Source organism: Calonectris borealis, chromosome 4 (genome assembly GCF_964195595.1).
Source record: "Calonectris borealis chromosome 4, bCalBor7.hap1.2, whole genome shotgun sequence".
NCBI lineage: Eukaryota > Metazoa > Chordata > Aves > Procellariiformes > Procellariidae > Calonectris > Calonectris borealis.
The window spans coordinates 45,435,789-45,462,618 of record NC_134315.1 but is presented as its reverse complement, the minus strand read 5'-3'; the positions used below and the strand labels follow the sequence as shown (position 1 = coordinate 45,462,618).

Sequence of the window (26,830 nt, the reverse complement as noted above, 5' to 3'; positions counted from 1 at the left end):
AAATAATAATGGAAAAATGTTTCCAAGAATATGTAGCTGAGTTTTGCTGAAATATTTCAGAATTTATTTGATTTGAATGAAGCTAGAACATCTTAACATCAAATCAAATGAAACCGTATAACTGATTTTATTAAACTCTTTAAATTTATTTCAGTGTTTTCATGAGCTAATTTCTTTTTTATTTTTTTTCTGCACTGCTGTAGAGTATTCCATTTACTTGCTTAATGAAAAAAGCAATTTTTTAATGATCTTAATCTGCTTCCTATTTCACAAGCTTCCTTCTTTCTTTCACTAAGAGAGAAAAATATTTCTTTTCATAAAAATTAGTAAGACATACTTGCAGTTTTCAGATCATTCCCTTTTGGGAAAGTGGCATTGCGAAATAACTGCTTTGGGTGTTTACTTTTAAAGGGAAAGAAAAGTTTCTTTTGAAAAGCCTTAGATGAAGTTCTGAAATACAGAAGACATTCTGCTGAATCAAAGTGTGCGTAAAAGGCATACAGCAGACGTGAAAAAAGATGCAGTGTACACTCCAGGTTGCTTCCCACCAAAACCAGACTGGCCACCTACAGTCTAAGGAAGCAAAGAGCTATTTCTTCTTACCATAAATGTCCTTGCAAGACAGACCAAATAAACCCCCACTGAGGGAACCAGGTCCACAGAGGAGCTGCAATGCACTGAAAAATGAATACTAATTCAGAAAGAAGGGACTTCTTTATTTTCTGCTGTTTCATTTTCCAGTGCTAAAGTCTGTACCTTCACTCAAGACCAGATGGAAAATTTTTCAACATTGAAAGGCTCAAACTACTAAGCAAAATCAAAACTGATTTGAAACGAGATTTCAGTTTTAAAATGTTCGTAAAGAAAATAAGGATTTTCAGCCTACAACCCACAAGCTGGAAAGACACTGCCAGCAAAAGCTTATACTGAATGTCATGTACTTCAGAAGTGAGGGATAGAAAGAGCAATGGTTGAGAGAGCAGGAAGCGAAGAAAATGAAGAGGAAAGCCTGACAGGCCTCAAGAGATGTTATCGCTTTATTTCCTGTTGTGAAGATTATTATTCTATAGCCAATCACAACATTAAAGGACACACGTTATCTTCCCCAGCTGTTTATATCCCCGGCTTTCTTACACACTACATCACCTAAACAGCAGTCTATACAGTTTCACGCAAACTTATTTTTGAACAAGTTTTAATATTAATAAGGTTAAAACATGCTAAGTCTACTGATTCAGCTGTATTCCCAGTTCATCATTTCTAAACCCCATGTGGTAGATTGGAATGCTTGTCTTTGGAACATCAAACTGAATTAAATGTTGACTAGCTGTCAACCAGAAATAAAAATACGCAAATTTTCACATATTTAAATTCCTTAATAGCTATCACCTATTACTAGCAATACCTAAACATTAATAGTAATTAAATCAAATTTTAAAAGAAAACAGTAATAGTAATAAAATATGGGGATAATATACTTGAAATTTCTTGTTTCGTGACCCACTGCTTTTTAATTTCCTTTCATTTCTCTAAAAGAAAAGAATTCCAGATGAAAGTGAGCTATAATAATAATCTAGGATATTAAGTAAACTATAAAATTTGCAATTTTTAGTGCTGCCTTTTTGAGTTCTCTTCCTTAGTAGAAACTTACATTCTACATAATCTACCATTGAACAAGATAATTTTGCCACATTAAGTAGGGGTTTTTTTCAGCAGAACTTCAACAACTTTCAAACGGACCACTGCCTCTTCATTTATAACTCTCTTCACACTCTTTGGAACACCACGTTTCATCAGTGGTTATAAACAATTATTCACCTTTCTGCTTAGATGTCATCATGTCCATGTTTCAACAACTGGAGGGCAGTACTTCCTGATACCTCATGCTTCTTAAGATAGAAAAATGTTGTGCCTATTTTAAACTTAATAATGAAATTGGACCAGGCATATTTAACTGAATGTGTTTCAAATATTCAGTTTTGCTGTAATCTGAAAATGTCAATACAGTTGAAGAAAAACAAGTACATAGATAATTCTTGCTCTTACATGCGGGGCAGTCTGAAGCCTTTACATTCAAGTATCAGTTCTTACTCACCTGGGGAGGTCTACTGATGTAAATGGATTTATTTGAATGAGCAAAAACTGCAGAATTAAAATTCTTGTCAATGAGTCACTTTATTCAACTTCATACAATTCATGATAACTCCACTATGTAAACTGCCCACTTTACATTGCCTGAACATCTACTATCAATAGCTTTGCGTGCAGAAACTCAACCATCTCTTGCACCACCATGTTAAATATATGAAGATAATTTTAAAATCCATCTCTCTAACACAAGTGCAGACATACTATACTTTGTTCCTGTTATAGGCAGGAGCAAAGAGCAAACAAGGTACCCTTTAGATAACATCCAGCTGTATTCATCAGGGACCAACTGCCATTGCATTGATTAAGATCACAAAGAATGTAAGTAATCCGTATTAGGACATTTCGCACTTAAAGACTTTACCGTTCACAAAACATCAATACTGATTTATAGACATAGCATGCAAGTCAGAATGGACCATGCATAACATAAAAGATGACAAAATAGCAAATGGAAAGAGTAAATAGCTACAATGTCAAAGCGTTTCACACACTGAGGCAATGCAATCAATGGCAAACACTACATTTTAAAAAATAAATTTAACACCTCTGAAGTTCATCTGCGCATGCCACAATCATGAAATGCAACTTTTCACTCACCAAAGTAGAGTTATGTGAAGCATCACCTGAGACCTCGGGTGTTCTTGTGCTGTTTGGAAGTCTGTGAGGGTTACGAGCTATCGCTTGGCACCAGCCCAACATTTTCTCCTTCCACTTATCCCTTCTCAATTTCTGAAATTCTGAAAATAATTTAGATTCCCTGAAACATTGACACTTTGAATTTATTGCGTGCATGTCTCTGGATGCATGCTTTTAAAAACAGCTTATTAAGTTACAGCTAAACAAGCTAATAAACATATTTTTAGAAGAACATGTTTATTTAAAGTACTCCAAAGGGTTACGCCATGCAGGTTAGAAAAGAACTATGCACTTTCAGCACACTTTACATGCATTAATACTATTTCAGTGTCAGCAAATTCAGTGCCTTCTCCCCATGTTAAATCTTTCTCAAGCTGTCACTTTAATTAAAAAAAGTGTTATTTTAAAGGAATTTTATTACAAAAGAACTTTCTTTGTGAGACTAGTACTATTCCTAAAACCATATAACATTTGGATGCAATACCCCATGTTCCCTGAAACAACTAGAAATAGCCCTAAAGCAGTAGCAGATACTAAATACAAATCAACAGTGCGAAAACACACATACGTGTATGTACTTATGCCCACACACACCAGAATACTTGGCTTGTCTTGAAGTGTTACACTAGGATGTATTCTAAATAGCAAAAAGTAATGTACACACACCAGCAATAAATGCTACAAGCCAACTCTAAGTTGCATGTGACCTTCTTTTTAGTTTGTAACAGTAACGAAATACCTTTTAAGTAACACTAACACATTCTGGAAATACAGCACTAGCAAGGTTTTTTTGTTTAAGTGTAAGAAATCTTCATAACTATTTTTAAAATTTCACAATCTACTTTTCCCAGTCGAAATAGGTAATGTAAACAAACAAAATTAGCAAAACTTTGCTAATTAATTACAAAAAAATAACTTTGAGCAATTTTTTTTCTCCACAACATCTGAAGCAATTTATAATCTCGTTCTTTATAAATTTTTTTAATTTAAAACATGTTATTCTGTAACATCATGAAACATAATAAACAAAAACATTAACCTACCAGATTGAGTGCCTAGTACTCCACACGAGGTTAGCAGTAGACTGAATAGATCTGGAACGTACATACAATAATGCTAAAGACCTTACATGGTAAAGTAGCACCTATTTAATGTCATTGAATATTATGTACTTGTAAAGTAGGTTTAGTTTTTCTGCAATACATCTCCATGCAGTATGCAAGACACACTTGTGTTTACAGCAGGCTTTCATCTTCCCAGGTTCTGCTTCTGATGAACTATAGCCCCTTCTTGAATAACTACAGCTCTACCGTTTCTGCACTTACCGTTAATACATAATTTTCAAGGCATGAAATGCACGAAGCTATATTTCTCCACATAACCTCACGGAACTGAGAGTAAAGAATAAGTGGGAACTAGCCTTAGCTTTATCACACTGGAGATGATTAGATGAGTGAGTCTACAGGTGAACCGATTCTTACTAATTTTTTGGTCTCTTGAAATCTTAGTATGAGATAAAAATATATGCCAGTAAAGCATTAGTAACATGAAGACTGCCACACAGTCCATTGACTGTGGAGTCAAATCCATTTTGCTATTATAAAAGATTTCAGTTGAAGACTTTACAGAACTTGGTCCTCCAGGGCATGAGTACAACCCAGCAAAGGCTTCACAATGACAAATCTAACCGAAGCACTGACTAAACTCATTGTCACCAGCTTAGCAGCGGTTACGATTTCCACTGGATCAGAGCATCCACTCTCTTGCTAGCTCTACAAGACTGTTTATTTTCCCTAATTTTGTGAAAGCAATTAGCAGAACTTTACATACCAAACTAGTAGTTTTTGAGAGTAAAGGAAGTACCAGTGAACAGCTTGTGCATTTAAACAACCTGTATACAGATACAAAAAATGAATCCAGGTTTTAAATGCTTTTCATTGTATATCCAACATATCACGAAGTACTTACAAGTAAAACTGGAGAATCAGAAAAAGCATCAGAAGGACCAGCATATGCACGTCCTCTGCGATATGAGACAAGCAACCACAATTTTTATTTTTTCAAGCTTCTACTGCAAATTCTAGGTAATTTCTACATCATTTGTGCTGAAATACTGTTTACCAACTAAGCAGGACTGAAACAGCAGTGGAGCCTGACTTCTAATTAAACTAGTTCCCATCCTGTCCCCCCTGCTTTTTAAATGGGAGCACACAAAATCTTCTGAGAAAGTAAAATGTCTTTTCAAAACTATACCGACCTCCCCGGAATTTCCTGTTTTTCATTCAAAATTTCAAGCAGAAAGTATTTCAATAGTGTTTAGACTTTTCAAAATGAGACAAACTATTTGTTTCTGCTGCTCTGGAACCCATCACAGTAGTTCCTCACATATTGCCCAGTAAGTGGAGTTTACGAGCAGAGGTGGGGAGTTGTATCAGGTATGACACTGGTCAACTTTATTAAACTGGGTGAAAAGGGATGAGCTGCTGCTGCTCTGTTTATGACTGCACTTGAGGCTGGGTGGTAAAAGAGGTACCACTAGCTTTACAGCTAACAAGCGAAGTTTGTAGAAAAGACGTTAAGCCAATTTTTCATGCCACTTGAACCTTCATAGACAGACAAACAGCTCTGGGGAAGTGGTTCTCCATTTTGGTAAAATCAATCAGTAAAACGTTTCACTACACACAGGACTTATGGGCAGATTTAATTTGTTAAGATTGCTGAACTGCATTCTCCCATGATCAGTAAGTTATTGTTGTGCATTTTTTGTGCAGATGCCTGGAAACTAGAGATTAATGCTGGCTAGAGAAAAAAAATCCTAAAAAAAATTTAAAAACCACAAAATGCATATTTGGAATAAACATAAGAATTTTTTGAAGTCTCCCCCAGAAGAATACTATATAAAGATTACAGCCCAGAGGAATGTATGTATAAATTTTTGGCTTGCTATGTCTGAAAAGATCTCAGACTTCACTGTTGTTCTTCTGAATACACACCATGAACAGGAAGGCTACATGTTCAGGTGGTGCAGCTCACTGCTTACGAGCCCTTTGCTGCTTTGTTTTTTCCCTGAAGAAAGAACATGAACTTGAAGAAAAAACCAAACATATAACTTTTAAGAAAGCCTTTACTCTGATTTTAAAAGAATATTTCAATCATTATTTAAAAGATACTTCTCTCTGGAACACTTTTGAGATGGAAAACTTCCTGACCATTCTCCCGCAAGAATATCCAGTCTTTCTGTTACTGAAAAAACCAAACAATGAAGTCCCTTAAAATGGTCACTTCCACACTTCCTTCTCTGAACCGAAAACACACAAATATGTTTTTGCAAAGGTGATAAAATCAACCTGGTATATTTGAGATAAGTGGCTGAAAAGATACCCTAGGAATAAAACATATGGTTCCCAAGTTCCTAGAGCTCTAAGGCCAGATTAAAAGTCTGCTACACCTACTGATGAGCAGCTGCTCACATGCGTAGTTAGCTGAAGCTTTCTTTTGAACCATCACACCCTTGATCACTTATTAAGAGGGAAAGCTTCAGGTCTTCACTGAAGACCCTTTCTAATATTCTATTACTTCTTATGAATTATTATCTTACCATTATTTTAGGCTTGTATTTTAATATAGCTTTATGTGTCAGGCTACTTTCTTTGTTTCTGATTGTCTACCAAATTTTCAAGTAGACTTTTAGCGGGAACAAACCTATATTGCTGCATGTTTCAGTGTACAGTGAATTCTTCCAGAGATGTGTTTAGTGTAGAGAAGTAATGCAAACTCCACCATCTCTAGAGTCATGTACTCCTCACACTTGGGGTGGCTACAAGCCAATGCAACCTGAGAATACAATTCTACACATCACATATAAGCATACAACGTGTTATACGACACAGTTTGGGTTTGATCACAGATGAAGTGAAAAAATAGCTTAGTCTAGGGAATACTCTACAAAATTACTCTGCACAGCTGGATGCTCCTGGTGCTTAGAACTGTCAAAGAATCATAAACCCCAGGCAACAGCTGTAGTTCAGTGTGACAAAGGTAACTACTTGAAGTCATTACATTATGAGTTTTCCCTATGAGTTGAGACAGATATATGGCATTTCAACAATTTGCAGCAGAACCCCTATAGTGTCAGCTGGCAAGAAGTCTAGGTTCTCAAAGTTTTACAACCCTTTAAAAACATGTTCGTTTAGAGTCTACCTGAGCCACAGGTGTAGTGAAGAGTGGGTGCCCAAGACCAGTGTGTGCCACCCACCTGCGGCAACAGCCCTCCAAGGATCTGCAGGGAGACAATTCCAAAGAGTGACGCCACCATCACCCCTCAGTAAGTGATCAATCAATCCTTTCTATACTGCATGTACCTGTGAAGACAGGGAATCGTCTGATTATAGCTACAGTCCTATTCTGCTCCTCTTGGGGTGCAGAACTACTTGGAACATTTGCAATTCTTATTTTTTGCCCTGAGGAATCAAAATGATGACTACCACTGTACAGATCATAATTGAAAGGAAGAGTTTGCACTTGCTCATACAACTGATGAACCACCACCTGAAATAAATTGTCTGAAAAAAAGTCTTAATTCATTCCCTAGAAATTTGTTTAAAAATAAAAAAATTACTTTATTCATACTTTTTCAGGGGAGAAAATTTTTACTTATAATTTAGGCAAGCAAAGGGACATACAGAATTATAGATTCAAGTACATCTTGCACAATATTAATACTAAATAAATAGGGGCTTAGTTAAGGATAATGTATTAAAAATTAGCCAGTTATATGAAATAAAAGCACAATGCCTCAAAAAAAAATTCATTAATCTAGTGAAAGAAAAGAATCCGTAAGCTTAATTCAGGAATATAATTAGATTCAGGTAATAAAGGCCTTGACAAAGGCTGAATTAAGATGAAGTACATGAGAAGGTTATGCTTTTTCAGTCCTTTCCAGGATCTAACAGCTACCATGGAACAGCAAGAAATTGAACACAAAAGATACTGTTCTTTACCTAAGCTAAATAGTTTTGTTCTCTGTGTTCGAAGATTCCCAACAGCAATCAAAGTGTTTTGATTTGTCTAGCAACTAAACACACTGCATGACTTGGCAGATCATCAAAATATTCCAGGAGTAGAGCTGCAGGAATATTGAAATGCAAATAGCCTTCAAATGCTGAGCTCTGGTGAGAGAAATACAGTCCCTGTTGTTCTTTGTATGTCCCTTATCTGAGTCTTATCAAGCTGTGACTTCCAATCAATTATTCTAATTTGAACATAAACATAAATTCATGGGCTGGATGCACTAGAAAGCTCTGATAGCTTGTGCTATTTTTGTGTCACAAGCAAGCCATAGGCTTTTCTCAACCAGCAAGTCAATATTATCCTACGAATGCTGTGTTTCACAAGAACAGTTCAGCACAGCCATAGCATAACAGCATAATGACTCTAACTCCGTATTTTTACAAATAAAAAGCTCAGCCTCAAGTCTGAAAATTATCTCTATATTAAAAAAAAAAGAAGAGAGAAAGTCATATTAGAATATATGTGATCATGCCAACAACTGTAAAATATTCCAGTGTAATTCAGTGGTGGTTCTCTAATGTCAGGGGGGGAAAATTAGTTTCCACATACAAATTTGATAACTGTCGGTTATCATAACAAATGATAACTTTATTTTTCATCAAAAGTGCCACCTGCCCCTCCAAACTGAGGAGTAATTTTGTAAGAAACAGGTAAGTCCAGCATTTAATTAATACAAATCGTAGTGTCAGTAGCTTCAAAGGCCATCAAGCTAGTAAAATGTTCCTGAGTGATACTTGCAGCCATTAGCTAGAATATATACCTAATGTGCTAGCCTCATGAAAAAAAAAGGCAGAGACCAACAAAAAACAAGCACACTTGCCCACAAATTACTCAGCTGACACCTAGAATGACAGTACCAATGAAGATACCAGTTTTCTTGTACAGCTACTGCATATACACAATCAAACTCCTCTGTATCAAGTGGATGTAAGAATTGGAATTCAAACATGTTCTCATATTTACTAATGACTGATGTTAGAAGTGCTTCTAATGCATTACTTGAAGAGTAAATCCAATTATACACAAGTAAATGCATTTCCCTAGCTGTAAAGACAAAACAGAGTTGTCATTTAACTTAGTTATGCTTACCAAATGTGTCACTTCAGCAGCTCTTTAAAAATATAACCACAGTATGAGCACACCTCTTTAGAGTATTAGAAGTTTGATTATAATCAAGTTTTCTAGAACTTGCTTCAATTGCTTACTTAAGCCTGCAAAATGTCAACTATAGCATCTTCTTAAAGTACTACCTATATTATCCAATCAATTTTCAGAGACTATAAAGTGGCTATTTTGACGCTCCTGTACCATAATTGTCCATATCATTATTTCCAACTAAAGCCAACCTATGTTTTGGTTTTTTCTGTTACACTGCTAATACGTATTTTAAGTTGTCCTCAGCCCTTCAAAACTTTGATTCCTTTTTGTCATAACTAAGGATCCAAATTTCACTCATTACGTAAAACAGTTTAATCATTGAAAATAAATCAATTTAAGATGACTGGTACAAAAATTATTGCAGCTAACATTGCTTTGTCTAACCACTCCATAACCACTATATCCAAAGAGTGACAAGAAATCTTTAAAAGCTTTCAAAGAAAATAGTCTTTTGAGTTACTAAAGATATAAAAATTGTGGGTATGTTTGTCTTTATAGTCACACTTCTTCCCCCCCCCCCCCCCCCAAAGAGATACACAAAGTATCTCTTGTGTAAAGCAGAAAGCAATTTTAAATCACTCAAGGCTCTTTAGAGAAACCATGACAGATTTTTTTTTTCCCCATGGTAAATCTTTAGCATTGTAATTCTACTTCTTTGCATTTGTGAAGACTGGAAGAGGAAAATGTTGAGAAATTAGAAGGAGAAATGTATATTTATGGCTACTGATTTCATATTTTAAAAAATAATCTTTACACATGTAGATACTGCCAAATCTGTATTTGCCTATGCAGAGTTTAATCCTACTTTTTTTTCAAACTATTTTAATAAGCAACCTCTATACCATCATCAAATATGACTTTGTTTTCTAAAAGGTTCTTGCTCTTAATATCACAGCTACTTTTCTTGGGAATGCTTTGCTCATCCAAGGTTAGATGTCTTCATTGAATTGTCCTCAGAGCTTTCAAAAGCAATACAACAGTATGTGCTCCTGGCATGTTCCTGCCTACAGATGAGTGACAAAAGGGTGCCTAACCCTTTCCTCGGGACCTCTCCATGGAAATTCCAGGTGCACCAGACTCCCAAGTAGAAAGAAGAACGGTCTTGAAACCAACAAAGATTTAAGAACAAGAACAAAGTGCATGTTTTTGCTTTGTGAGTTTGCATATATTTAACCATACATGATTGCCGAGCGGCTTAAACTAAAGCTTCAATCAACAATAAAGTGAACCATACTAAAACCATACTGAGCACTTGGCAGATGGAAATTCTTCCGGGAAACCATAGAAATAGCAGAAAGAGTAACATGCAAAAAATCCACAAGAAGGTAAAGCATTAACTAACTCATAAAGTTATCCAAACGCACAGGGCATAGGAAGCTAAAGTAAATCTTTAGCAGACTTTGTTCTGTAAAAGGAAAAGTCTATCTCACAAAGCTTTTCCTCATTCTTATGTGGTTTATTTAGAGAAGAAGGATACTGCTCCTCTGACAGGTCTGTCATATAGCACCTATACTAGATGATGGTCATCAGTGCTGGAATGAAGGCATCCTATTGCTTAGATACTATTGCTCTTCACAATGCTATCTGTAACAACTGTATTGCAGGACAGGCCACTGCTACTTTATCTTTGCTGGTCTCTTAAATTTTTTCTTACCTAATTTCAGATAATTTTCAGAATCTCTTTTAGGGTGAGTAACATCGGAATGACAGGAATGCAATCACTGCACCCCCACTAAATTAACAGAAACGCTTCTGTGAAATTCTCACCTGTTCCAGTCAAAACAAGATGAAACAAAACATTTTTTTTAATAAAAACTTGAGAATAATAATTAAGTCCATTACACCCAGCATATTTTCTGCATGTATTCTCTGCTGACTCTTTAAGGATAAGAGAGAATATGGTTATATATTATTGTCAATTTTTTTTTTAATTCACAGTGCTTAAATAAGTGGTTTAAGTAGAAGTATGTTTCATTATTGGTTTTGACTCTTCGTGCTTTATTTCCCAAACAACCATAGTATAAAAGCGTTACCATTAAATAAATGCTCATCAAATGGTGAGTAGTACGTTAACATTTAAAAATTATATTTCTTTGTTACTAGTTAGGTTTTTACGTTTTGCCTCATTTTAAAAAATCCTATAATAAATTAGGTTCAGGCTTAATTTGAAACTATTTGAAGACACTCTTAAGAATCTCACTAATTTCAGTTTAGAGTGCCATACTGATATTTACCCAATCTTCTGTCACCTCTCCAGATATATTACCTATTCAGCAAAACATTTCTATTTATTTCACTAAGTTGACTACAAACATAAAAACTAGAAGGGCTACATAATCCTTCAACCTTTTTTTTCCTACTTAATTTCTCCAAGTATTTCCCGATTTACTTTTTGACAGCAGCCAGAGTGACAAGAAAAATTGCTTCCAATAATTATGCCACCATAATTATTACTGTCTAATAAGAACCCCATTTAAATAAAGTATTATTTCAGCTATTTGAGTCATACTTTTGTACCTACACATTCACTTCTAAGGCCTAGGTTTGTATTTGTTTTCTGGAAATCGCAGTTGAAAATTATCACAGTAACATTAGTCAAAAGTTTATTCACATAATTATTAGCTTTTAGGTTAACATATACTTAACTTATGTAAGGGACTAGTTATTTAAGCTGTTACCAGTAACTGCAGCATTAGGTCAGTAGGCCAGTAATTATTTATACCTTAAATAACTGGAATCCGTTTATCCTGAAAAACCCTGAATAGGCCATCTGTCATGATTTCCTCCTAGCAAAGGTCGGATCTTAAGTCATGATCTTCATAATATATATCGGAAGGGGGGGCGGGGTATGAAAAAGGATTATTTGCAATAGTATATTTCAGTTAGTTTAGTGGCAACTATTTAATGGGCTTATATAACCTTTGTTAAAAAGCAAACCAAGTTTTCCACCTTCAGCAGATCTGTTACAAGTTTTCATCAAATGTAATCTGGATCTTATACCAACTTATTAGGTAGTATACCCAGTTAATCCTTCATGACAACATAAGCCTTCTTCAAAATATTTAGCAGAATTTTCCTTATTATAATGCATACAAGTGTTTTAACAAGTACCTTCCAAGAGAATATCAAATTTAACCTTCTTATAACTAATTTCAAGTCTGTAGTTGTTAAAAAGAAAATAGCTGCATCTCAGTTTCCAGAGATGACTCTGAATTTTCTGTCAGCTAGCGTTCAAATAAACTATTTCATGACTATTCATCAGTCACAGGATACCTGTATTTTCTGTTGGTAGATATGACCATATTGCTCACTAATAAGGAGCAAACTCATTACAAACATTACTTATTAAAAATAAAAATAAGATAAATGCAGCCAGAAACAGAACAATAATGCTTGATAAAATTATCTAACAGAATATGAGGCCAAATGACTAATGGTACTGACAGCTGAACAAAAATAAAAACATTATAATAACAGACCATAATGATTTACAAATTATTTTCCATAGAGAATATTGATTTTTGCATATTTGTAAGATGCAAACAGTACAGGACATGTAGTTATCATAACTACAACACGCGTGGCTGCCAGCGAGCTAAGATTCACGCAGATCATATGCACATCATATCTGTAATATGCCATTCTTCATAAACCATTAAAAAAAAAAAATCAAAGATGTAGTATTTGTTGTGTTTGCTAATTAAAGCGGAAAACTAAGCACAGCATCAGTTTCTCTCTTCTATTTCAAATAACACTAAGCACAAAATAGGTATACACCCTCTTCAAGTACTCCCAAAGAATCACAAAGAAAGAAGACATTAGCAAGGATACTGACAAAATGTAAAGTTATGAAACTGAGATCTTGAGTGTACAGCAGAAGACAAACACAATGCTTGATGGCACAGCATTACTCCCTGGCTCCCTTCAGTGACTGGGTAAACGCAGATTTACAGCTCTGCCATGGCTGCGGTGCCGCAGCTCAGGCAGTCAAGTCTCATCCTGTGCCACCCAGAAGGTTTGATCTCTGCCTCTGACAATCCCCTGAAGAATGTCATCTTGCAGTTATAACCTTCTCTGACTTTGCTACCATCCATACTGATTTCTTTTAGGCTATACTGAACACCGACGCTGAAGCTGAGACAATAGTACGCAGTATAGCGTGGTGCAGAGCTGCCCATGGCCGCTGTGGGATGTGACCTGGCACAGCTACGTAACACAGTGCAGTCCTGTACAAAGGTCCCATTCCAAAAGCTGTTTAACTGCTGTGCCGAAGAGCAGCTCCATGGTTAAGCCATAAGCCTTGTCCTCATGAGAACTATTGCACAGTGGCGTGAGACCTCCTTAAGCAGTCACACAGCTTCTCAGATAAGCTCAGTGCTAACTTGAGTAGCTCTGCAGGGTCATTTAATGAGTTATCTTCATGTATTTAGTGTGCCTGTGCCCCATAATATCCAAGCACCCCATAATTTGAATGATTTGTTTTCTCATAATCTCTGTGAGATGAACGTGCTATTCTCTCCCTTCTACAGACGAGGCATAAGAGACAAGCCAGAGCTTTCCAAAGATACTTTATACCATTGATGACCTGCATTAAATTCCTTCTCAAGGGCAACCATATTTTTGATTCAACAAGATCTGGAACCAAACCTTCCACAGCCCTGACAGGCAATGTAATTCATTGACACAGAGTCTCATAAATACTTGCCTTGGCTGGCTCTTTCTTCAGCTCTCTTTCCCAATGCTCTATTTTTTTCCTGTTTTGTGAAAGTTTCTTCCTCTTCAACACCAACTCTGGCTTCTTCTGCCTTCAGCACCAATCTAAGTACCCTTTTTGTTCCAATCACTAAAATATATAGCATTTCTCCTACATAAAACAGCCTCTTGAGCTGGTCCATAGGTTATGCCTCCTTTCTCTAGCTGCCTAGTTCCTTGAAGTTCAAATTTTATTCATTTAGACATTTACACATTTTACTCTGAATTCAGACATTTTTATTTCTTTAAGGTTTAATTAAGATTTGTAGTACTTTGACACTTCTAGCTCTCCATTATACCATTTATTTTCATATATATACATCTCTAATGGCAGCATTTTTACAGGAAGGCGCTCTCTCATTTGAAGTAAGCAAGCATCCTTCCTTTCCAGCGCTAATGCTTTTTTTTTGTCTTCAGAAAAATATATTAAACTAGGAATGTTTGTTGAAAGAGTTAATAAATAAGAATTTCACCAACAAAATTCTGGCAAGCTGCTAGAACCAATACATTACAAAATTAAGTAAGCACTCACAAAAGCACATCTACAGATCCGTATAACTTGAACAAACCAATTTTTACTACATTATCAGGAGAATTATTTACAATTTTGAAATACATGCCATGCTACAAGTCTGAACCAGTTAATGAGAATAAGTACACTATTTCCCAATGCCATTCCATTCTCTCTTCCTCCAAAGCATGAGTGAACGGAGAACACACTTGCTAAGTACTAGCTCAACAGATGAGATTTTATTAACAACCCTTTCTCTGTATATAGCTCCACAGAAATCAACTTTGCCTCAGGAAACACAAAATAATGGAAAAGAGAGATGAATGCAAAAGCATATGTAGGTAGTTGGCCTATATTCAACTGTAACACTTATTTAGAAAGCTAAACAGAGAAACTAACTTGGAAAGTAGAAGTTGTATGTAACTGCAGGCCAACCACCTGCAAAACTAAGGAGCATTTCAAGAAGTCTTGAGGGGAAAAAGAAATGTGCTGGTGAAAATAATTACATACAGGCTGGCTTGTTATTGCTACTGAAAGTACTTATTTTAAAAGACTCCAAGCGCAAAATGAAGATCCCCGCCCCTCCCTCAGCTTTTGCAATATCTGGGGTATAGCAAATCCAGGTCAGACCCCTGATAATCAGGTGGAAGTGGACAGGAATAAGAGAAAGACAAATAGAAAAGAGCAGACAAGATACTCAAACAGTGGGGTCAAACACGCTCATGTGTGATGTGGAAAATAGGAAAATGAAATGTGCACAGAGCATGTAATAAAGCAAAGCAGCAGGAAAAGGAATCTTATAGCCCAACATGACAGTGGTCTTTGGACAGTTTCTTATAGTTGAACTTCCATGGGCATGTTTAAGGGCTTATTAATCCACTCTGCAAATGTTTACGGTTGAGTTAAGAAGTGAAGGACAGTCTGTTAATCTTGTGTCTGTGCTGAAGCTATGTCACATTTTGAAGGATCAGGACTTCCCCAGGCTGACAGAGGAGAAGCGCCAGTATTTTTAGAATGACAACCCATTTATCTGTGCCAACAAAGCAATACGGCATGGTGTCCTCAGGAAGAGACAGACTATTCTCAGAGACAGAATATGCCGATTCCCTGTGTATATATTTACTTAAGCCTTTACTGACAACCCATGGGACTGCAGTTTGCTTAGTGTTAACAGCTGTTAATACAGATTAATATTATGCATTTTATATGTCTTACGTTTCCTGCACTGTAATAGAAAATCCATTTGCGCTAAGAATATACCTCTACCTGATATCTAAGATCATGTCATCAAGCAAAACAGATATAGTTTTTATTTTCACTTTTTTTTTTAAATGACATTTAAATGAAAGTTCCATCATAAGACAGAAAGAAATACATATCTCTGTTACCATATATGCAAAATTTCAACCCAGAAAGTTCTTTTCCCACCAAGTAAAAAGCCCACATGAGTGACAGTGTAGAATGAAGGTGCCAGCTAAAATTTGCTTTTCAGCGGAGCAGTAGCTCTACTACAGAAGGAATACTTTTTACAGTTTTATAGACGGCACCATATAGTCCTTTAAGTTACAAGAGTATCAAAAAAGTCCTGAAATAGAAACAACACTGAGAATTAAAATATGTTTTGCTTCACGTAAGCTCTGTACAAGTACGAAGAGGCATGGTATCAGAAGTGTGAAAATTACACATTTTCTTTGCTACTGCCACTAACTGTCGCCACACTAGAAAAAAAAAGTACTAGAATGTACATTTTTCACATTCAGAGACTGGCAAAATAATCAAAATGTACAGAGAAGAAAAACGTCAAGCATACCCTTCAAACACTATGGGAGTTTACTAATTAGGGTCTTCTCCAGTACAGTTACCACAGTAATGTCAGGGAATGCTGATTATATAAATGTAATTAAATGGTAAAGCAACACTTCATTGACAACCACTAATCGGTCCAGGCAATTTATCAGGTCAACAGAAAGCTATCACAGACTTACAGTGTAAAACAGAGCAGTAGAACGAAATAGTTCTACTAAATAGTCATATTTTATGGTCACTCATTTTTGTCCCTCCTCTTAGGAAGAAAGATATTTGAAACAAAATTTCTATCATAAAGTAATTCACAATAGAAGTGGGAATTCAGGTGCTAAAATGTAAATCTTTGTCTTTCTAGATAAAGAACTATCAGGAAACAACCAGCAGCATTCTCAGCACGGCATCAATTTCAACTCCCTGTTAAGAATTTATACTCACCATTTAGTCTTTATTTTACAGAATAATTCATTTACCTCCTTCATTCATCAAGCAGCAAGTAAATACGTTAAATATTCTTCTGAAAATGAAGCAGCTAGTCAATCTTCTGATTTGTGTCAATTAGCCAGAACCAAACCAAGACGGCCTGGTAGGTGACAAGCAAGATGATAGGTAGATTCTTATTCCCAGTAACTGAGCCCCACTGACTTTTTTTCTGTTTCTTTATCCTGTTTTGTGACTGTTTAGTTAGTTCTTAGAGGGAACTCTATTAGGATCTTTTAAACATTTCTAAGCTACTTACAGAAATAACCTATAGTTATCAGCAAAAACCTGTCTAGTAAATTTTGAAATAATCATATATTCAGAATTGATGGACTACACATTGCTAATGAAATAATTATGATAAAAACACCACAGAGCTATTGTTGTCACAAGTCTAAATTTCAGATACATGCTTAACGTAATTCTGAAGATCCAGTATATCTAAATATTTATATTGCAAAATCTAGTTTCCAACAAGTATGAATTAAGATTCCCATAAACTATGCTTAGTGTTTGTTTTATAACGGGGAATCTCAGATTAACAGAAAATTAGTTTAATTAGCTTTGAACATTTGAAATAGGTTTGCTTGACAGTACTGTTTGCTAATAGTGAAGCGTAACTACATTCACAACCAACAAAAGCTGCAAGTAATTTTTAAGTTATTCTGGACTATTGCACGGTATGGTTTTGATCAGTTAGCGCTCGCACAGAGATGAAACCTGGCCTCGACCCTTCGGCTTCACATAAGAACTGGAGGTTGCCTAAGCAACTCGTGCTGTGACTACCTTTAGAAAAAACACCAGTAATGGTCTTCAGAATTATTAAGCCAGGCACCTTCAGAATGAGCTAAATCTAAAGTGAAACAGATAACTATGAGGTAATAGGGAAGAACTGGTAGAATCTTATAAAGACAAATCCTGCTTCTTTGACTCCTTACAGTTCTTGGTGGAAAGTCAACAGTATAATGAACAAAGATGAGAAATTATTATTCACCTGGACTCGCAAAGAACTTTAGGTCATAGCTTCCCAAAAAAGATATTTAAGTAATCATAAGCAGTACGTAAAGTTCTGTGTTGGGCAAAAACATGTCTCGGTTGAGCAACAGTAGACAGGAATAAATGAGCTATTTCTATTGTGAAAAGAAGATAGCTTCAAGGTTTTACACTAGGGTCTTCCAATTTTGAAAATTAGGAAGTATCGCTTGAAGAAAGTCACTGAAGCTGACAAATCAAACAATAAGTTGAAAAAAACACCCAAATTATAACAGCCCTATATGTGCACTATAACCTCATTAGTTCTAGGGTCACATACTGTTTTTCCTGCATTACTTCATACACACAGGGGAAAATCACTTAACAGAGAGGAGAAAAAAAACAGAACATGAATCCATGTTTACTGTACTGTCTAGGTCCTTCTTCAAAACATGAATTTGAATTTCCTCATAGGTTTTACCATAGCATTAATAAACACACAGAAAACTCTCCATTATCCACATCATTAACCATACAGGTTACAAATTAGTCGTGCCTCGGAGGTGTGCAGTCGTGCCTGTGCAGTCACAGAGTTGGTCTTTGTGCAGAGACAGCCTGGCTCTGAACTCTGAACACTTACTTTTGCTGACGTATGACATGACTGCAACCATAGGGGTTACAGGGCTAGAAGCAGTTTAGGTGTGAAATGGTTATTAAGCAAGTCTGCATCCAAGCTGACTTCTGAAGAGCCACATGAGCATTGCCCTTCCCAGGAGCCACAGCTTGTGAAGGTTTGCTAGCAAAGCCATAGCATGAACACATGAAGCCAGCCGGGGCCACACTGCACTTGAGCAAAACTTATCTGACGCTTGAGGCACCAGAAAATTTAGTGAAAGGATGCCCAAGCATTCCTGTATGAATCCATTTGAGTGAAGATGAGATTACTAGTTCCCTGCAGGCCACACCCCTTTATGCCCTGGCGACATATTATCTGGGTTTTCCATTATTCCAGACAATGAAAAACTGATTGCTGCTTGCCAAAGTTTACGTAAATTAGTTTTACAACTTCACAAAAATCATTTAGGTGACAGCTCAGAATTAAGCTTCTTTTATTTTTCTGATTCTTGTGAAATATAGGTGCCTACTTCTTCCCACTCCTGTACCATTTTTAAGGGAAAATGCTTCTAATAAGTACATCTCCAGGATTTATGCAATGAGGGACCTTTACTGGGACTGGATGGAGTGAGAATTAGGAAGGAAAATTTCCTCCCTCAAGTATTCCCTCTCTGGCTCTTTCATTGGAAAAAATATATTAACATTTATCCTTTAATGGCATTTTCATTAATGTTAAAGCATTCATTTCAAACTTGTGACATCCATAAAGTTTATTTGTGAGGTCTTTCATAGATATGTGATGCTATTTTGTTTTTCACCTCTGCAACATACAGTATTTTATACTGCAAGGAAGGAGAATAAAAACTGCCTCACAATAACATTCATATCTTTCCACTCCTACCACATTCAGGAGGCTAAAGCAGTCCTGTACCTAATTTTTAAAGCCTAAAGGGGGCTGGTAAACTTGTGGTTTCATTTTGCCCTACAGCTTTGTCCTTGTCAGTTTGCAACGTGTCATTAAGAGATCTGAGCTATCAGGAATCCTCCAGTGACCAATAGAAATTTACAGTTTTGTGGCTTTGAATTCCCATTAATCCTTAATTCTAGATTGAAATCTTGGTGCAAACCCTTAATATTATGCATCTTCCTCAGCTATCTAGTTCCACTAGATCTCTGAATTTTTAACTGGCTTTGTTCCCTCCGAACAGTTTTGCACAGCATGAGGAACATATGGGCTTAGGCATTTAACAAGGGTTTCTAAGAGTTTGAAAAAAATAGAAGTCTCATATTTCAAGATTATGTTTCACTTAATTAAGCAAATCTATATTATTTGGTTCAAGAACTGACTCAATGAAATCTGTCATTCCCAGAATTTCAAAGATCATGTAAGTAGGGCATTTGAGTGTTAAACCCATGGGAACACAGCTGGTGATTTTACAACAACTTTTGAAGGCTATGAAAAGTGTAAACTTCATCACCTCTACCACATCCTACAATTTATGTCTCACATAGAAGACAAACATCTGCTCCAGAAATTAAAAAAAAAAAAAAAACACACAAACCAAAACGACACAATGAAGTTTGTCAAGAAATTTCTCAGCTTATCAGGAGAAATAAAGTCAGTAACCAATCTGAATAGTCTCTAGCTTCAATAACTTTTAAAGACATCTAATATCACAGAATTTTTAAGAAAGTTTACTCGTACTGAAACAAAACAAAACACCCACCAAAAAACCAAATAACCACTAATTTCTGAAACAATACATCCACATCTTAATTTTTTTTTGGTAGTGATCAAGTAATACCATACGTTATTATCTTCTGAGGAGAGGATCATTTCTCTCAAAACAGATTAATATGCCCATAGAAATGTACCTTCCCCTATCATTACACTTGATTTCAGCTCACGTTAAGAAAAATTTATTTTCTAACACAAAATCTTTTCTAGGGTGAAACAATTGCATATGGAAAATAGATAACGCTGGCTAAAATAAATTACTTGGCCTCTCTCCTGTAATGTAAATCATTAGCTCTTTACCTCATTTGAATGACATTTGAAGAATCAAGGATTTTAATAAAGTAAAAAGATTGTATTAATGTAATTCATATTAAAGAATTCAAAGGAACTTGTATCACAATGGGACAACACTAAATTTCTTGCCTGAACACACTTCTGAGCAAAGACTTCCGTATTCTCCCCACTATAACCACAGGACTCAGCAAGCCTAGTTTGCTTGAAGTATGGTAAACCTCCCTTCATAAAAGGATTGGAAGCAAGCACACAGTAGAAGGCATAGCACTGGCATAACATCCTAAATATTAGAAGAAGCATCAACCTTATGTGTTGTTTGTAACATTGTTTGACAGTCTGAAAAACGAAAGATCAAAATCAACATTCTATCCAGCTACTCTAACTTAAACACGGTAAAATATAACACTTCTTGTGTGATGATTCCGGACAGTATCGTAACAAAATTATTAACTAAAGCTACAATTTAGAAAGCATTTAATTGTAAATGTCTTGCTCTTTGAGGCAGTCTTGATTATTTGAAATATTTACCTTTTGAGCTGTTACTCAACTTCTCCCCATCATTCTCTTGAAATCCTTTAACTCAAGTTTTAAAACCCTGAAGTTATGAAATACAGTTTCTTGTGGCATATTTTTGAACAAATTCAAAGCCAACGGAGGGAGGGTGAGATTCGGCAGGGAAACACATCTCTGGTGAGGAGAAACTTAGATTTGAAATGAAGAGCAAGTTGAAATCTGGAATGGAAAATAAATTCTTTGCCAAGAGGCCCAGCTTTAAAGGATCCAGGGATTTCTCCCTTGTTGCATACGCTGACTATGTTCTTCCTTACACTCACGACTATGTCCTTCCTTACACTCATGTCCATCTATACGTTAGGAGGAAAGAAACACAAACTTCTGGGTGGACACAGCACAACGACAAAGGGAAAAAAGATACAACATTTCTGTTACTGCACAGTGAGATGACAGTTTGGAGTAAGAAAAATAATAACCAGAGCTTATGAGAAACCTGTTTTCCAGGCACATTTAGCAACAGTATAGCCACTTCTGTAAGGCAAATTTTTATAAATACTGGAGTTACAAGTGTACATTAATACTTCACTGATTTACAAATTGATAGAATTTATAGCATGTTCTGTGTGAACATGTGTTACCCAACATTTTGTAAGGAATGGAGAACATATGAAACAGAGGAAGGAAGATACAAAAAATTGACTAGTATAAAAACGAAGAGATGTGTGCTTTTTCAGTTATTGGTCACATTTAGTGGATGCCTTCCATGGTGTTCCTCTATCACTCTCCAAACAAGGATTTATTTAATACTTTCTCAGCAGTAGATGAACATTGCTGAAAATAGGATCTGTAACGCACTCTCCAACTTGCAATCTGGTTGCTGACAGCTGACAGCACCAAGCCAATCCTATAGTGAAAGTGATATTTTTTTTCTAAACCTCTTACTTCCTCTTCTTGAGATCTTCCACTACTGAAAACATTCAGATGGCAGAGAAAGTTGCTCAGTTAAGTACCACAAAGTAAATAAGTAGTACAAAGTTTAGTTACACTACAATTTGTTTCTGATTAGCAACAATACAAAAGATGCTGCGGGCTCAGCATTTCTTTTTCAGTGTCTGCCATGAAATGTTGAATACTACGAAAATTTTCCAAACGCAAATGCTGCCAAATCAGCCTAGGCTTTGAGGAGATGCTCCTGTCGTCTCATGTATTACCCAAAAAATAAAAATAAAATTAAAATAAAAAAAAAAATCACACACTACAGAATGTTCTGTCTTCATACCTTTGCAATTCTACATTTTTTCGTACAGATGAAAGTGTCTGGAACTTAGTAAAGAAATATTAATTGCAGACAAAGATCAGAATCAAGCCGATTTTTTTGTATCTTCTGTTTTAACAGTGCAATTAAAAGTAATAAACACGAATAAAAAATAAGGAAATTGTCTTCAAGTGCAAAACTCAGTGGCATTCCACATAAGCTTAGAGTCCAATAAAACACAAAACTTAGGGCTGAAATGAGAAATTTGTGAAATAACAGTAGATTACTCTGTGATAGATGACTGCATCATAGGTAACAGGTAAGGGAGGGGGCAAGGACAGACTGGAAAGCACTATGGAAACATATCAGTGCAGTCATCCCTTTATATGCAGGAACAATTATAGGTAAGCTCTAAGGTTGGACTCGTGCATCTGTTCGCATATGCCTACATAAAGTTGTTGCAATCAATATTGACCTCATAGCAAAAGGTAAGCAATTGACTGAGAGAGGCACAGCAAGTGCTTTAAACTGGTTTTAACTATTCAGAATAATATTTTCAGATATTTCTCTATGTTGGTTTGTATGATCTATATTTAAGATAGGATAATTCCATGTTGCTTTCACACATTCATAAGTATTAATGAGAGGGAATTAAAGATAACAAAAAAATTATAGATAACAATTATTACCATCACAATTGCTATATAGCTTATTCATTCAAACACAAAGCAAAACATATGGCTACAAATAAACTCTTCAAATACACAAGTTCGTTATTCAGAAAGTCTTTCGTAAGTTAAATGGATCATATCAGCCTTTCACATCATATCTCACTCCTCTTCTAAAAATGTAGTCCACCAGAAATGAATAATTCATCTTATTATTATTCAAAACCACCAAGAATACTACATAAATTGCCCAACATCTATGACATCTCCACCCTGCCCTTCAAAAAACCTCAAACCCCCATAAGAATGAATGCAGAGGTAAATGCCTTATTTCCTTAAGATCACGTCTTATACTGTTTATGATCTAAATGCGGTCATGGAGAATATCTTCATCCCCTAAGAAACAGGGGAATTACCCCTGGAGGAGGTTTTTTTCCATCTTATTTTCTCCCCACCCCAGTCCTGCTGAGGAGGGGAGCGATAGAGCAGCTTGGTGGGCACCTGGCATCCAGCCAAGGTCAACCCACCACAGACATGAAAAAAAAGCAGAAACAAAAGCTTCTGAATAAGTTAAATCCTAGCAAGAAAGCGCAAACAAAAGGAGACAGCACTTGCAAAGTCCTCATGTTTGTCAGATCGTTAAAACTGCCAGTGTTAAAACCTAGACAAAGAAAAAAAATCTTCCACTGAGCGACTAAAAGACTTTTCAAGAAGTTCACACATTTCTGACAGTATTGCACTCACAGGGGCATGGTGAGTACGTGGAGAAAATGCTTTCCTTTTTTTTTTTTTAATACACAAGTAGTAAGAGCTGTACTCACAGGATTTAATGAAGGGTTTCTTGAATGTCAAAACCTAATCTGGTAACATCATACAGACATTTTACAATTAGCATGGGACTTTACACATACAATACCTCTCCCATTTGTATCAGTTTTTGCCCAGAAGCTCACTTTTCTTCACTACAGAAAAAAAATGTATAAAATCATGATTCTTCTCCTCCTCCTGCTGATTTCTACCAGCAGATTGACCAGATATCATCAGCTGTGCAATTCTCTTTCCAAGAGAAGGAAAAACACTCAACTATTCACAACACCTTTTTCCTTCCTTTAGAACAACCAAATACCTGAGGCCAAGCTAGTGGGAAAATTACAAGTGCCCATAATAAGTTATGTCAAAAAGAGGACAAGGAAGAAAACCATATTCCCAGAAATAGTGATACCTCTTCTGAGCCTTTTAGAAAGAAAAGGCAACATCGGGAATCTGCGTATCTCCTATGGTTTACCAGTAGCTTTACTGTGAGATGGTATTAAAATGTATATTATGTAAGTACACTAATGGGGATAAGAGGGTTGCTTAACCTCCCAAGATAATTATATCTAATCTAGTTTCTTGGAAATATGCTACCACAGAGCAATTAGAGTAGGTTCTCACTGGTTTTTCTGCTTATAAAATCCCTTCAATTGCCCCTTCAATATACTATCTACATTCTGAACTACTTCTTCAACAAAGAAGCAAATATATTTCAGAGTAACCTAGAAATTAAGAACTTAATGTCCTGATATGCATCACTCTCCTTAATTATTCACTCTGTTCACACTTTCTGATTGTAAAATTCTAGCAAACATGAAGAGAAGTATATCTTGAGCACTGTTAGGCTTGGAGAACATCTCTACTGAATTCAGTTCATTACTTTCTAAAAAGGAAAAGAAAACACAAATGAAGTCTATGCCTTTACATAATAATATGAAGCGTCTCAAATCACTACGGCTATGCCACAAATTTAGTACCTAAATGTCAGTCAGAGCACTTAAAGGTATTCGGGCACCAAAATATTTGGCTTATCAGAGCCTAACTCTCATCAGTTCCTGAAAATGAGGTACAGTTACTTAGCAAAACAAAGTCAAATTATACCCTTGTATCTTCACTATTGCTGGCCCTATTTATTCTTCTTACTGTTCTGTTATTCTATTACCTTAGTTCAGGTCAAGAATTTGGGGTCACATCACATCCTGAATATAAGGTGATGAAATAACTGTGCTGGTCACAGTCCAGAACCCAAGTACGGCCCAAACTTCAGACTTTCAGAGTCTTGGTGAGGCTGCAGAAGCTGAATTCTGCATTAGCTGTGCAAGCATTTTTCTGCTCTGTTACTTCATTCCATATTGACTCCATGATCCCTGGCATAAACAGCCAGGGATCCACTCAACTGGTTTTGCGCAGAAAATTGAGCTGCTTTCACAGCTATGTTAGAAGCAACAATGAAATAAGGAGTACAGTCCCACGAAGGATGGAACGTGGGTAACAGTGTACTTCATAAGGAGGAATGCTTAAGGCACAATAACAAAGTTGTTAACAAAAATCTGTAAACACTTGCTATATTTAACATAACAGTAATATAGCAATTGCCATGTATTACTTGTAATTAGTATTTATTGAAGATGGCATATTAATGGGAAAAGAAAGTATTGTGAATTACAATTATCAATGCAAAATGAAACTAACTAAAACCAAACCAAACAAAAAAAAAATTCAAGGAATGTTTTTTCCTGATGTCTACTTATTGCTTACTCTGATGCTTCAGGGATTACTGAAGATTCCTTCCATCTGCTTCAATAAAATCATGCTGTTAATCAACAGGGGAATGAAAAAGTTGTTGCTGCCATTGGCTCCCAAAGATGCAGACTGACACATTTACTCCTTTGTGTGTTGGGGGAAAGAAAGGAATCTTGTAAAGTGTTTTAAGATTCATTTATTTTCAAACAAGCTAATTATGATTCACCTTTCGTAACAGTTATTTTCTAACAGGACTTCAATCTTTTGTAAAGATTGGAAAGTAATATTCTGGAACTTGACACCACTCAGCTGAAATACATTCTTTTAACAAAAGAAAACATTACTTTCCTCACCTGAAATACATTCTTTTAACAAACAGTGAACTTTTATGTTTTTAATCCTTTTAATTAGGACAGTATGTAACTAAACAGATGATTTAGAAGTAACGTGACATGACTTACATCTTGATGCTTGAGAGCATTTGAATTTTGAATAGAAAATATAAATCCTTATAAAAAAATGGCATAAGCAACAAATTCACTAAGACTAAGCCTATGCTTAGTATAAATGCTTTGGATTGCCTTCATATAAATACACATTCACATGTAAGAAGAAAGTATGGATCCTGTTAAAATGAAGATATATAAAATTGTGTGGCCTGCCATAATGGATCCACTTTCCCCAAATTGCTTTTTTGTTGTTGCATCACTTTTTTCCTCATTCTTCATTAATTTCCTCTATGTTTCTGAGCAAGAACTGCTTGTATTTATCTTTGTGTCATTCTACTTATGTACAGTGATTATGAATAAAGGAATATGGTGAAAATGTTTGCAGTATCAACATTATCATATTTGTCATTGGATACACGGAAAAAGGACTTGGGGGATTTAGGAAACTACACTTTTTGTGTAGAGGTCTAATATGATCAGAAAACTTCTTACTGTCTAGCTTAAAGATTTAAAGCCTTCTATTAGTTTTTTCATCCAAAATAGTTTCTTTCACCAGTATCTGGTTTTTAGAACCTATAAGGGATTTTTTTTTTAAAAACAGGAATGTACCTTTATGCACCTGTTGTCTATCTAGATGACTATAAGTTTCATATTTAGCAAATAATATTAAAAGGCACACAAAACTACCATTCTCTCTTTGTTTATTGTGATTCTGATTCATGGTAAGGAACTGCTGCAAGGATTAAAGTATTACATTCCTAGTGCAATACAATAAAACCTGTATCAGCCTTTCAAATGTGTTCTTTTCAGTTTATCAGGGCTGTAAATTTTGCTGGTTTACCTGTCCAACTACATTTTTATTGTTCACTCTTAAAGGCCATCATGTTTTTTTTTATTTGGGAAGCAGAACATGTTTAAAGTTTTTGAATAACATAAACTGTGGAGAGCAAGACAAAAGTTTTACAACTGGTGATACTGAAACAAATTTAGAAGTCACACAGTATTTCCAAATGACTACCCAAATACTGTAAGCTTTTGTGTAAAATAATAGGGTGTCTGATGAAGCAAAAATAAAAGCCTGCACTCCCTGCACTGATCTGCACACTTGGAATTTTAATAGGCTTGATTTACAACTTCTTCGCCTGATTTTAGTATGGAAAAAAAAAGATAAAGTAAAATGTGTATAACACCAAATGTTTCCTGGCTGCT

At 35.7% G+C, this 26,830-nt stretch overlaps 1 protein-coding gene across 4 annotated transcripts in view; it reads right to left on the bottom strand.

The window, feature by feature from the left end:
- Positions 1-26,830, bottom strand: part of MARCHF1 (membrane associated ring-CH-type finger 1) — a 259,802-nt gene that overhangs the window by 102,002 nt on the left and 130,970 nt on the right. For all 4 annotated transcript variants that reach the window (XM_075149398.1, XM_075149399.1, XM_075149397.1 and 1 more), the window contains one exon: positions 2,749-2,888. In XM_075149398.1, coding sequence (XP_075005499.1) covers positions 2,749-2,850 — 102 coding nt within the window. In that variant the 5' untranslated portion in view covers positions 2,851-2,888. The remainder of the gene's footprint in view (positions 1-2,748; positions 2,889-26,830) is intronic.